At 40.2% G+C, this 14,599-nt stretch overlaps 1 protein-coding gene and 1 long non-coding RNA gene across 2 annotated transcripts; one reads left to right on the top strand and one right to left on the bottom strand.

Moving 5' to 3' along the window:
* The first annotated feature begins 386 nt into the window (after positions 1-386).
* Positions 387-8,475, top strand: COIL (coilin). Its single transcript, XM_005282817.5, has 7 exons — positions 387-724; positions 2,706-3,903; positions 4,515-4,601; positions 5,869-5,916; positions 6,531-6,600; positions 7,589-7,677; positions 8,257-8,475. The coding sequence occupies exons 1-7, from the start codon at positions 471-473 to the stop codon at positions 8,347-8,349; spliced, it is 1,839 nt and encodes a 612-aa protein (XP_005282874.2). The 5' UTR covers positions 387-470; the 3' UTR covers positions 8,350-8,475.
* On the bottom strand, positions 3,901-7,823 carry LOC122172255 (uncharacterized). Its single transcript, XR_006172367.2, has 2 exons — positions 7,774-7,823; positions 3,901-6,669 (listed from the first exon to the last, which is right to left on the bottom strand). It is a non-coding gene; the product is annotated as an uncharacterized LOC122172255 (long non-coding RNA).
* Positions 8,476-14,599: the final 6,124 nt, after the last annotated feature.

Genomic DNA, 14,599 nt, shown 5'->3' with positions numbered 1-14,599 from the left:
AGCTGCAGGATCAGGGTCTAAAACAGACACTCCTCTGTGCCAAGGTGGGGGAGGTAATATCTTTTATTGGATCAACTTCTGTTGAGGGGAGAGACAAGCTTTCGAGCCACACAGAGCTCTTCTTCAGATCGCTCCTCGGTGCCCAAATTCTCATGAATGTCACTATGAAAAAGAGGAGATAGGGAACAATCTTGGAAATATGGGCCCTGATCCTGCGCTGAGCTCCACAGTCGTCACAAAACCAAAGTCGGTAACACTCACAATAATTACTGGTGATCCATATGAACACGATTGTGATAGAGTGATTGACAATCCAGCCGTTCCCTGCCGCAGCAAGCACTGTTCTCTGGCTGTAGTTCGCCGCTGCCGCCGGCAGGTGGCGTCGGCAACCCGAAGTTGCTGAGTGATGCCTCTCTTGTCCCGCGTGGGGCACCGTAGCATCCCGCCCCTCTCCGGCCTCCTTGTCCAAGATGGCGGCGGCCGGTGGAGGGGGCCCTGTGCGGCTCCGGCTGCTCTTCGACTACCCGCCGCCGGGGAGCCCGGGCTGTTCGCTGTGCTGGCTGCTGCTGGAGCCCAGCCAAGTGCGCCTGGTCACCGACCTCATCAGCCTAATCCGGGAAAAGTTCGGCTTCAGCCGCCGGGCTCAGCTCAGCCTCTTCCTGGAGGGGGCGCTGCTGCCCCCGACCGAGAGCGCGCGGCTGGTGCGGGACAACGACTCCCTCAGGTCGGGTGGGGGGAGGGAGCGCCAGACTCCCTCAGGTCGCGGGGGGTGGGGCGGGCGCGAGACTCCCTCGGGTAGCGGGGGGTGGGGCGGGCGCGAGACTCCCTCAGGTCGGGGGGCGGGCGCGAGACTCCCTCGGGTAGCAGGGGGGGGGGGGGAGGGAGCGCGAGACTCCCTCAGGTGTGGGGTGGGCCGCGAGACTCCCTCAGGCACCGAGGGGGGAGGGGCGGAAGCAGCGAATCTTGGTGGGGGCACCTCTGGCCACGGTTCAGTTGCCCCCGTGGGAGATTGACGCCCCTGATGTTTCTGCCTAGGCTGCCTTGGCCCAAGGTGGTGCTTTAGGCTGGGACAAAAAAATGGAGCCATAGGAGAGGGGGGGGTTAAATTATTATTAGGAAACTCGGCTGTTCCCCAGGTGGCTGGAGGAGCCTGGGCCTTGAGACTCAAATCTCCGCTTTGCAGCGAGCCCAACCAGGAGTCGTCTCTCTGCACCTCCTCCGTTCTCTGCCGTGTTGCTTTCATATAGCCAAGTTTGGTTACATGTATTCCTGGAGATTTCACCCCCTGACATAATCTTTAATCTTTAATTCCCAGAGATTCCAGGCCCATCTTGGAGGGTTCGCAACCCGACTTTCATGGCTGCTCCGCTCCGCTCTTGCCTAGTGGATGGGAAAACCTGTTTCTGAAAATAGCTAACAGGATTTGGAACACCCTCTTCCCCTTGCGCAGACACCTTTTAATACTTTTAAAATCATATCAGCCGGTCATATTGTAGCCTAGGTTCAACTCTCTCTTGAAAAGCATCTTTATTGTTGCCTGGAAATACCCTTAAAATCTTGAGATTTTGGAGGCAGGCCTGCTGTGTCCTACAAAGCCGGTGTGGTTAGATGTTGACAGATGTTTGGCTGTGTGTGTGTGTTCTCTCTGTGTGCCGCCCCAGTCATGTGTAGACAGCTGGCATGACAAACCTTGTGTGAACCGCCCAATGACCACAAGATTCATTAAGGGACGAAGGCACCCAGCCAGGATCATTGTTGACGAAGCATGGCACTAGCATTCTGCAGACTCTACCGGACCACTAATACATGTATGCCTGTAACAATGGACCAGCTCAGTGAACTCCCTCTGAGATACATCTTTATATTCTGATATAAATAAGTTAGTTACTGCCCCCCGACGTGGCTAGTTATCACACATCACCTTGTACACATTGGTTTGATCAAAACATTTTTATTACGTACTGTCTTCCTCACCTTATCTTTTAGGAGGGGTCAGTGTGTTCCTGTTATCTTTGGGGAATGTTTTTGTAGCATTCTTGATATCTGGATGTTCTGGTGCCACTTGATATTGAGATGTGTTTGCATGAGTACTTTGTGACTAGCACTTTTTAGGAATGTGTATTTCTCAATATCAGCCCTGTTTTTGCCAGATTTTGTGAGCAGGTTTTGCCTCATACCAGGCCTTTGATACAAGGGCTTATGTCTCAGGGCTCTCTTCCTACTACAGTATGTACCTCAGACCAAACAGTTTGACAAGTGTGGCTAGAGGAAATCTGGGGTGCAAAACAAGGCTTCTTAAATACTGGAGGAAAATGCAGCCCATGTTCCCTGCAGACTTCCCACTGAGCTCCCCTACTCCATGGCATCTGCACTGGCATGTGGTCCCCTTAAGCAACAGGAACATGTTGCAGTGTGTGCACACCTTCCGTCCTCCATCCCCCACCCCCCGCCCCAAGTGAGCATATGGGGATTTTAGCCTGTTTGATGGCAGATAGTTTAGTCCTTGGTGGCATAATTTGTTGGGAGATTTATAGGTGCATCTCCTCATCTACTAAGTTAATATTCCTTAGCTGCTAAGTGAATAGCTGTGACATCCTTATTTCTAAAAGACAGTAATCTAATAACCATTTCAAACTCAACATGTAGAAAGGAATATTAATTTGCTAGTTATCCTGAACACTTGTTTCTCTTTGTCTTTTTCACAGAGTTAAATTGGAAGAGGTAGTTGCAGATAGTTGTGATGAGATGGGTAACAGTACCACTTATTCATCAAGAAAAGAGAGAAAAAGACACAGGCAAAAGTTGGATGAAGAGGGAGAGTCTAAAAGTGAAGATGACCGACACAGAAGGAAAAAGAAGAAGAAGAAACAGAACTCTGAACATCTTTCGTATAAGGAAGAGGACTTTGTAAATGTTCAAGACTCTTGGAAAAAGTCCAAGAAAATAAAAAGAAAAGAAGAGGTGAATGGAAGAAATGGTATCACAGGAGGTAAGGATGACAGTGGTCTTGATGAGTCCAAAAAGCTTAAAAAAAAGTCCGAGGGGGAGAAAGAGCTGGAGCCAGAAAGAAAGGATGCTAAGCAGAGAAAGACAAGGGCAGTTAAAGGAAAGACTGTTTTAGAAAAGGCCAACAACAGTTTCCTTCTGAGTCCTAGTAAAAGCAGCACAGTAAAAAACATTGCAGCACAGTCCAGCAAAAAGAGAGGGGGAATTTCAGATTGTGATTCTTCCAGCACATCATCTGACAGTGAAATGGATCTGAAACAAAATAAATCCTCACATAAACCTGTGGCAGCAACCCTACCCAGAGACAAAGCCCAGCTTGCTGCAAATTCTGCTATAAAAGCTGTTGCTGCTAGTAAAGTTACTGCAAAGTCTAAAGATGAAAATTCCCCTAAGACTGCAATTAGTAAAAAAGCTAAACCCCAGTCCTCGAGTTCAGATTCTGACTCTAGTATGGAGGAGGAGGAGCAAAGCAGTAACTCAAAGAGAAATTTGCTGCCTAAAAATCCACCAATTGTGAACATTATGTCAAAGTCCCTCAAGGCAAAGACCTCCTCTTCAAAGTCTGATAGTTCAGATTCAGAGACATTTGTTATTAAAAAGCCCATAGCAAATGTTGGCTTCAATAAATCCTTAGTAAGAAATGGTGATAAACAGTTGCCAACTAGCAATCAAGGACCAGCTGTAAACCCTAGCAGTTTTGGAAGGGGACTTGGAAGAGGAGAGGATAACTTCTTCTGGAGAGGATATAGGGGCCGTGGGTGTCGTGGAATGATCCGAGGCCGGGGCCGGGGTCGAAGCCGAGGAGAAAGCAATAGAGTCTTTTTCAACTACAGCAGTGAAAGCCAGAAACAGCAGCAGTTAAATGAAGCAGCAAAAAACACTTCAGTTGTTATCCAGGTGAGTGACTATTTATGTCCTTATAACACATTTCTTTAAAGATTTTTTTTAAATTTATAGTTTTCTTACTAAAATGTTAGTAATTAATTATACAAAAATACAGTAATACCACTAGCTCTTATATCATGCTTTTCAACACTAGATCTTAAAGCACTTAACAAAGAAGGTCGATATCATTATGCCCATTTTACAGATAGGAAATTGAAGCACAGAGAAGTGATTTGCCCAAGGTCACCCAACAGGCCAGTGCCAGAACTGGGAATAGAACTCAGGTCTTGAGAGTCCCAACTGAGTGCTCTATCCACCAGGGAACACTGCCTCTCACATCAAATGAGCATAAATTGTAAAAACAAAACAAAAAAGATAAGAATAAGCCCAATGTAAAGAATACAACTGTACTGTTCATATGGTTAAGGACAGCTAACTCACATCCTGAACAAGTGTTTGTAAAATACTGTTGTTTTATATTATACACATAGCTTGTGCTCTGCCTTTTGGGTTGGATGCTGGTTTGTGTGATGGATTTTCTGAGTTTTTTTCATACAGCATTAATATTGCTTATTTGCTTTTGTTAAGTAATTGAATCAATAAGTTTAATGTTTATTTTACAGAATCCAGTGGAAGTTCCAAAGAGGGACTATAGTGTACTACCTCTATTAGCTGCACCTCCACAAGTAGGGGGGAAAATTGCCTTTAAGGTAAGGAAATCCTAAAATATATAGTGTTAGTCATATGTCTCAGATCTCTTTCAGATGTACCAGTATAATAAATTTTGCAATTTATTACTTTAGCTGTGACATCCAAAAATGTTGCAGTGTTCAAACTTGCATTATTTAGTGATTTTTGCTCTAGAAGTATCAGACAATATGTTTGCATTTATCCTGATACGCAGTTAACCTTGGTTCCCCTAGCTTGTAAGTTAGATGAGGAAAAATGGGTCCCAGTAGGATTGACATCACAACCTTTCCAGATGAACTATAAAGCTAGGCCTTCAACCATTAGCATAAGAACTGGGTATCCAAAGAACCCCTTTTCACCTTCATCGGTGAATGGCATTTTTGTCTAAATCTTTTTATAAGAAATCTGGAACTCTGACTGGTTCAAAGCCCTCTAAGCCTTCTGGTATGCCTTGTATTTGCTAGTAGCTCTAAAATTATTCATTAATCTCTCTAACCAAGTATTTTCTTGAATAAAAGCACCTGCTACAGTTTTGATTGTGCATATATTTTCAAATTGTCTTACTCTAAAGACACAACTTGAAAGGAATCAATTGATGCCTCTATTTTAGAAAGCTTTTGAACTAGTGCGTTTAAGTTTATTTTGTTTTAACTTAATAGAATGACAACATAAGCAAAGAAATGTCATTTCTTTACATACATTTTTCGCCATCTCCACCTCAATTTCAGTAGGAATTCGTAGACAAATCTGTATAATAGATCCTTCCCTCAGACCACGTGAGTCAAGCCTCAGTTAATCAAGCTGTCTTTGAACCTTCCCAGAACGCCTCTTTTCCTTGGAAAAGCTATTGTGATACGAACAACTCCTTAAAGACCACCCCAGAGAGAAGTGCTTCACACACACAAAAATAAAGTCACTATGAAAATCCTCTTAAGTTACTCTTTCTTTCTATATGGTGTTTCTGTGACATCATTGCAAAATTTGCTATAAAAATAATGCTCCTTCATTTCCAAAATCAAAAATAAAGAAAACATTCACTGGTGCTGAGGAAACTGGAGTCACAGTGATCTCTTCTTGAAGCCCAAGCTGAATGGAAAGCCACTGGAGCAATCAGTCATGGAATACTAGCTGGGGCAAGCATTAGGATCTAGGAGCAGAATGCACAGCTCTTATGCATTTCCCCTCAATGATAGGGCCCAGGCTGGATAGTAAGTGGGTCAGCAAGGGCCAGAAGCAGGAGATATAAATCATTAAAAGACATGAAAAATTGTATTTTTCTTTTAACAGCTTTTGGAATTAACTGAAAATTACACTCCTGAAGTATCTGACTACAAGGTATTTTTTCAAAAAATGTATGTATAATACTATAGTGAGTAAGACAAGGTTTTGGGGGAGTCTTAGATATTTTATAATTCTGTGCATTGTATATTCCCCCCCACTCCTCATGTTACCATGCAGATTATTTCCAATATAAATATTCAAAATATTAAAGTGTTGGCAATAGAAAAACATGTAAACAATACTGCTGATTTAAGAGCAAACAATTTAAAATGTGAGGAAAAATTCCAAGCTTTTGGATGCAAAAGAACATTGAAAGACTTGGCACATTTGTTTGAAGTTGTCAAGACATTTCATGGAATTACTAAAAACATATCTTTGTAGCAGTTTCAAAGAACTTGATTTATAGCTGACTGATTGCCACAGTCACTGTGGATTAATGTAGCAATAAAAGACTTGGGGTTATTGGCATTACTAATTTCAGTTCATTTAAAACTTTTTAAAGTTAATTGTTTAATACTTTAACAGATTTTTTCAGAACTGGACAAAAGACTTCATCAAATAGAAATATGTGCTCTGGCTGTGTTCAAGCATATCCTTGTAATGTAATGTGAAATACTTGTCAAATTTGCTATGCTTCACCATAGGACCATTTTTGTTGTTTTTTGAAGGAGGGAAAAATAATCAGTTGGAATGCTGATAACAAACAGCTGGAGCTTGAGATTCTTTCATCTTCAGCAGGCAAGTATCTGTAACTCCAGAAGTCAGTATGTAAATATCTAAAGTAATTTCTGTTGCAGTGGTAAACATCTGTAAGATAATATATTACAATTTTTCAGACACATTTTTTCAGCATTACCTCAAACATCATAAAATTTCCCACAGATTAAAATAGTATGTTAAATACAGAAAATCCATGGCACTTGCTTGTTGTCTTGAAGTTGGTTGTACATATTGCCAAGCAGGTTTGGATACTCGAATGACTTGTCAGGTGTGGCATCATGCATACAAAGTTCACTTTGAGTTGTACTATTCACAGCTAGAAAGTGAACAATGTCCCATTGGAACTGCACTGTATCATCCGAAAGATTAAAATGGTTAAATGAAAATAAATGGAATAGACATGCTTGTGAATGGAAGAAATTTTAGGGCTGAGTCCTTTGAAGTCAATAGTTTTGCCATTGACTTTATCTGGTGTAGGACTAAGTCCTTACAAAGTAATGGAGTGCATCTCAAATACTTGATTGAAATTACGAATGCAAGTAGCTGTTGCCATTTAACAACCAGCATTTATCAACAGCTGCCACACATCTGAGTTTGACATAGTTTTTCCTTATACTTAAATCAGGCGAGATTTGTGATTTGAGTTGGCAAATGTTGACTTTTTACTGTGTGGTCTTAACTAGATACTGGTATTGTAATTTGGAAGGGGTTGAACTAGGTCATCACACACACACACACACTAGTGACAAATGGGTCCCTACCGCAAACAGATTAATGAGTTGATACTGTCTCGTGTGATACAGTGTAGTGTAAACACAGAGTAGTGTATGGTCATTACTGCTCAACTGCTTCATTGAACCACTGGGGAGTGAATGATTGTAACAGTGTTTGTTGTAATGTGTATTGCTGATTAAATAAATGAACTTGACTAGCTTTTATTATACAAATAATGTTTACTTTTACATTTATATAAAACTGGAAATCTTTGTTTTTTTTCTTGTTTAAGTGGTGAAAGAGCCAGGAAAGTTTGATCTGGTGTATGAGTCTGCAGATGGAGCTGAAGTGATAGAATATGCTGTTTCTCAGGATACGAAGGTGTGTTAATATTCTTTAAACTGCTTGGCTGTGTGCTATGCACAGTTGGAATAGTATCAGTTGTATGTGACTGTTCATTGCAGCTAAGGAACTTACCTGTTTTAATGAGATTTCGATTTGTCAATACGTCTCAATGAAAATGAGCTAAAACAAAAAGAAATAATTGCTTCTTTATAGTGATTGGTGTATATTTATATTATAGCAATCATTACTTCAACATTATATCTCATTTAATAGCTATGTAGGTGTACAGCTGTATATACACAATTTGCTGAACAAAATTTTTAAGACTTTTTTTCTTAATATAACAATTCAATCTTATGTCTAGCATACTTCAGTTTTTACAAGTTTGTCTATTCATCTGGTATTTTACTCTCCCTACATGTGTGGATCTTTGCTGATGTCAGTGGAATTCTGTGTGTATTGGGAAAGCAGAGTAGGGATTCACCATACAGATCTTTGTACTATACAGTAGTTCTTGTTTAGATGCATAGCTGATATGTACCTTCTTAGCACAAATATAGACAATAAAAGAATCTCCTGTTTCTCTCCATGCTAAATATTATACGTTTGTTTCAGATAACTGAAAGCTGGGGTGCACTGATTGAACCAAGACTGATTGTTGAACCTTCTCCTACTAATGAATCGACCACCGAGAATGTGAAACTCTAAGATGTGAACTCATTTTCCATATGTGTAAATAGTTGTATGGACTCACTGTTTTGTAAAGTACTTTCTTTTGGTTTTGAAGACAGCAAATGCACTGGATGTTTTTTAATAAACAATTTCAAAATGAAACTGTATAAGGAACTATAAATACAGCTTTTCAAAGGGAATTTTGGTGTATTTAATATAGAAAAGTACATTTGCCTCTCTTTTTAAAATTGTTTTAAATAAAACAGCAGTTTTTCTGCCAAACAGCCATGAGTTACATATTTAGGAATTGCTTGCTAATGGATGTAAAATATAGGATTCCTTTAAAATCATTAGCTCCAGTTAAGTTTATTCTCTGTAAGGGTATAGCAATATAACAATACAAAGATAACTTACTGTAAGGAGAACTTAAAATAACATTTATAATTCATCACAAGTCAGATAGCTAACAATACACATACTCCACTTCTCATGTACTATCTTCCTCCACTGCTGCAAGACTTGGCATAAATGCTGTTTCTTGCAGTTCTGTAGCACGTTGCATCTGAACATCTAAAAGGGCTTCATAGATGTTAAGTCCTTTTACCCCTGAGAGGTAGGTAGGTATCCTCCCCTTGTAGATGGGGAAATTGAAAACCATATGTAAAGCAAGTGGCAGAACAAGGACTAGAACACCAAAGTCCAACACTTCTAGGCTGTGCTGCCTCCTATGTGTATTAATCTGTTTACACTTCTTTAAAAAACTGTTCTGTTGCCCTTTGTGTTGATATGTTTCAGTGTCCTACGCTGAGTGCCCTTTCTTTCCTCCTTAAATCCTGCCTCATTCAATATCTTCCAGTCATACTCTGTTGTTGCTTTTTTCATTATTGATATTGTAGTAGCACCTTGGAGGCCTGATTGTACGTAGCTTAGCACAATGGCACATAAACACATAAAGATGATCCTTGTCCCAAAGACCAAAGTTTACAACATAAGAAAACAGCTAGATACAACAGACTCCTGAAATATTTTCTGTGTCATAGGCTGCTTATCTAGATTTGTAATCTATTTGGGTTAGAGAACTTGCCTTATCTATATTATAACATTGTCTAGAGTTACAATATCCTCTGATTTTTTTACTGTGTAAATACAGAACATACAAAAATGTTAACATTCTACATGATCAGTTCAAATATTTTTGGTTAGTTTTCATTTGGCATTGTTTTGTGTTGCAATATTAACTTTTAAAATTCAGAAAATGGGATAGTAAATAAATGAAAAACTATATTTAGTTGAAAACTGAAACAGTAAAAAAAACTAGTAAGATATTTTTGAGCCAAATAAGTTTTATCCCCAAAAGTTTGTGTTTTTTAGGTAACTGCTGATTGTTTTTCATTTCTGCAAAAGAATTGCAAACAATTTATTTAAACGAAAACATTTTGCAATATCTTATAGCAGAACTGTCCTCCGCTAACAGAGTAGTCCTGACATTTAATATGCATTTTGTGCAACAGACCCAAGATCCATATTCCCCATTCTACAGCTGAATGGGGCACACAATGTATCATGAATAAAAATTGAAGTGTAAGTACTTAGGTTTTTGAAGATACACATTTACTAATTGTATTTGGCCACTGGGTGGCAGTATTACAGAATATTTCATGACTATAAAAGTCGTTTTTATAGTCCACCAAATCCCTCAACAAGCACAAATCAAGTCAGTTGATATGAAACAATGTTGTTTGAATAGACTGAATTTCAATTAAGTGAAGGCAGAGTTTGTACGAAGTCCTATTATGGTTTTATTTTGACAGCTACTGAGGTAACATGTAATATCTATATGTTAAACACCTTGGATTATTATAGTTTAAGATTTCATTTTTTCTACATCTGCAGTTTGCTTGCATCTCTCTAAAATTGACCAATGTAAATCAAAGTATTCCAAGTTTACAAAATTCTGCTCGCTTGGGAGTAGTATTCTGTTGACTAGCAAGTCAAATATCTGCCCCCCCCCCACCCCCACCAATCCAAAATCACATCAAAAGGTGGTGACCAGATGGTGCTCCTGGGCTGATATTTTCAAAACAGTTTTCAAAGGTTGAAACAGTCTATAGTCAGTTACTAATTAATGTCATGTTTACATTCTTGCATGCACTGGTACAATACTACATTGGTTTTGATTGTAGACAATAGGGGAAGTGGTGAAGTCTTATTTTGTAGTGCATAATGTTTAGTAAAAGATTCCATTCTAAGACTTAATTTTTGGGGCTAACAGTCTCCTTGCACAACTTCAGAATGGAGTAAACTTAGAACAAAAGTATGGAGGAGTCTCAACTCCAGGCTGGATTAGCTAAAGTGAGAGAGAATTGATAGATGAATGCCTATTTTGGAAAAGTTTGGAAAACAGTTTTTATAGTTTCCAAAAGCATTGTCAAGTGAGTAGATTAAAATTGTTCTTGAAATTATTTTAATGGGATATTGAAAAGACAATTTGAGGAAGTAACAACTTTTCATGCAAACACTGAAATGGTTGGACTATGCCCTTTTGGAGGGGAAACAAGAACCTTGATCAAAACAGATGTAATAGGATTTAAAGTGAAACTGAAGATTCTTAATTTTCATTAATTTGACTGCCTCAGGACCACTCTGAGTGGTGGACCTATAAGAAACATTGTTAATTTAATTCTTGAATGGTTTCTTTTAAGTAAAAGAATTAAATACTTTTGTTTCCCTTTCATAGGACTTAGTTAATAAGATCACTTATGTTTGCCCATATATAGGTTATCTATGATAAACCAAATAGGACTCTGACTCTAACAAAATTCCTCTGCCCAGCTATAAACTGTCTTAGTTATCTAATATCAACTAAGGTACAATTAATTGATGATTTGGAGGAATAATCTATTTTGGTCACAATTTACCTAGTGAATATTCGTACCAGAGGCAGACCCACTCTTAAAAGTGTAATAATCTATGTTAACTCTCCTTTCTTTCATCAGTGAGGAGTATTTTGCTTATATTTAGACTCCAGTGTCCCCTAAGACATTAAAAAAAAAGTCACAAGAAGTGGAAGTCCCATCTTTAAATTGGTATCGACAGAAATAAGATGTTTCTTTGAACAATAAAATTTTAGCAATGACTCTCAGCACTTTGACACTCTTTTCTTGTCTACACTATTTTATGGTTCTGAAGCCTAACCCACTTCTCAGGAGATGTACATGCATATAAGCCGTACTCCAGTTAATACTGGATCTGCAAATTCTTTAGAAAAGTGGCACGTTTGGTTGGTTGGTTTTGCCAGGAGCCCTGTATGTTCTATTACATTCATAGCACTGTTAGAGTGCTGGCAACAAACCAAAGGGTTACAGGCACTGAATTCTCTTCTACAGTGTTTTTTTTTTTTTTTTTTTTTTTTTTTAAAATCTCTCTCCATTTCCCATTTCTCAACCATCTTGTGTTCAGATGCTAAACTAAAATGTGACCGATCGTATTTTTCTGGGCAACCATTTTAAGGCCCTGATCATGCTGCTGCATCTACATGAGCAAAGCGGTGTGCCCAGGCAGAACCCCAATGAGATTTGGTGCAAGGTCACCACCCATATTACTAAGCAAGAAAATGAAGTCCACTAAATTCCTCATTTCCTGATAGTTCGTGCAGGATAAATAGTGCTGGTACAATTCTAGTTGAGGAGGTAAAATCCATATAGATAACCCCAGACTCCGTGATAATGTATATGTGATTTAGTCTTCAAAAACACTTAAGAGATTTTATTGTAAGGATTCACTCCTCTTTTTTAGGAGTTATGAGATTTCTTTTCCTCTCTTGCAGGTCCCTGAGCAGCTACAGATGGAAACACCAGTGTCCCCTCCTAATGTATTTTTTAATCATATGTAAATTGGAAAATCAGCAGCTCTCACTGTAGGTTCACTTTAGACCTCTGTTTTAAATAGAATTTAAGAAAAAGCAACTCTATGAATTACAGTGCTAACCACTGGGAGGTATTTGAAATGCTAGACATGGATTGCTGGCTGTGCACTGGCCTTCTTTCTGAGCATAGTTTACAGCAGCTTAGGGCTACACTAATTTCATCCTGGTTATTAACTGCAGTGGAGGAATCACTGAGGTCCCTGAGAGCCCAGTACCTTGACAGCCAGGAGAGGGGATGGTAGCACAGAATCCATTGTACTAATTCTGTGTCCCTAATACCATTCCTCTGTGCTAGATTGATCCTCCTGTGGTCAGCTCCATCATCTTTCAGGCCTCTGTGCATCAGTGCAGTGATGCAAAGCAGCTTTAGTGCAGCTGAGAAACAGGGCCTCGGTCTTACAGCTAGCCCTGTAGGGACAGCTGTCATTATCTGGGAATTGAACCTGGGTTTCCTGTGTGGTAGTGCTGCCTGGTTTAAGTACTGGGTAGAGTTAGTCAAAAGTTACAAGCCGCTGAAAATTATTTGTGACAAAGTTCCTCCTTGATCTGGGTGGGTCCTGCACTTATTGGCAGATTTTCTTGCCTCAGAGATTCACCATGTGGGTTGGGGAAAAGCCCAGAGACCTTCCCCTCTGGAAGAACCCACAGTCCAGTCAATTGGGAGGTTTGGGGGGAACCTGGGCCCACCCTCTACTCCGGGTTCCAGCCCAGGGCCCTGTGGACTGCAGCTGTCTATAGTGCCTCCTGTAACAGCTGCATGACAGCAACAACTCCCTGGGCTACTTCCCCATGGCCTCCTCCAAACACCTTCCTTATTCTCACCACAGGACCTTCCTCCTGGTATCTGATAACATTTGTGCTCCTCAATCCTCCAGCAGCACACCCTCTCAGCTCCTGGTGCCTCTTGCTCCCAGCTCCTCACACTACAAGCTGAAGTGAGGTCCTTTTAAAGCTTAGGTGCCCGGATTAGCCTGCCTTAATTGATTCTAGCAGCTTCTTCTTAATTGGCTCCAGGTGTCCTAATTAGCCTGCCTGCCTTAACTGGTTCTAGCAGGTTCCTGATTACTCTAGTGCAGCCCCTCCTCTGGTCACTCAGGGAACAGAAAACTACTCATCCAGTGACCAGTATATTTGCCCTCTACCAGACTCCTGTACCCCACTGGTCTGGGTCTGTCACATATTGTAAAACTATTTCTCTCTTGTTTTCTATATAACAGGTTTAATAACAGTTGGTTTGGGGAAAATATGCTCCTGATAGATTTATATTGAAACAGTTTCTATATGTACACCTTGGTATCCCAGGTCCTTTACAAATACAGCATAAACAATAGCTCATTTCTTAATCACAGGAGTTGGCCATAGCATGGAAAAATGCATTGTAACTTTGTCAGTGATTCAACCCGGCATGCATTGTTTGTTACTCACTGTTTGCACGTTCAGATAAAGCTCAATAATACACAGCTGCAGCAGCCGTTATCAGTGTACACAGAGAAAGTGGGTGTAAGCTCATCTGAATAATGTGATAGGGCAGACCAAGAAGGACAGTCGTTGAAGCAAGGATGGCCAAACCCCAGTAGAGTCAGAAGTCCAATTTGATTTGCATAATCACCACTAAATTATCCAGATCTTTTTGGTTTAGAAATATGATAGGACAGTTTAGGAGAGAAGACTCTCATGACCTTTCCAGAACATCAGGGTTTCAGTCGAGTCAGACATCAAAGCGGCATGCACTTCGACATCTGATGAGTTTCCATGATCTCCACGTCTTATATAAACCAGAAATGCAGAAAGCACAACAATATAGCGTTTGACTCAAGGAGTAGGGGAAGTTTTTGATCTATTCTTAGACTGTCCTAGTCAGTTTGCTCATTTCTCACATGAAGCGCTATTAGGAATTTATAAATGGCACTCTTGCTTCTGAGTCAGCACTGAACCAGTCCCAGCATGGAGCTAGAGGATTATATGAGGGGGAGGGGAGATTTCTAAAGTTTTATAATGGAGGACCTGACCATGGTGGCTATTAAAGATCCCATGCCACCTTTTGCAAATATAGGGTGCCGCCCCTCTCCCTTGGCCGCCCCAAGCACCTGCTTGTTAAGCTGGTGCCTGGAGCCGGCCCTGATAACACTGCCTATCTGAACTCCTCATGCGCTTTCGACTGCATACACGCAGAATTGCCAAGTCTTGACATTTTATCACAAGGATCACAATATTTTGGCATTTTTCTTTAAGCCCTAGATTCTGCAGTCAAGTGAATACACTAGACTCTAAGGGTTTTTTTTAAAAGTAAGTTTCTAGTCCTCATGGTTATGGATATAGTTTTGAAAATGTGACCTTAAAGATGCAAATGCCAGAAGGAAA

Source organism: Chrysemys picta, chromosome 12 (assembly GCF_011386835.1).
Source record: "Chrysemys picta bellii isolate R12L10 chromosome 12, ASM1138683v2, whole genome shotgun sequence".
Lineage (NCBI taxonomy): Eukaryota > Metazoa > Chordata > Testudines > Emydidae > Chrysemys > Chrysemys picta.
The sequence above is the reverse complement of the archived record's forward strand: the minus strand, read 5'-3'. Positions and strand labels throughout refer to the sequence as shown.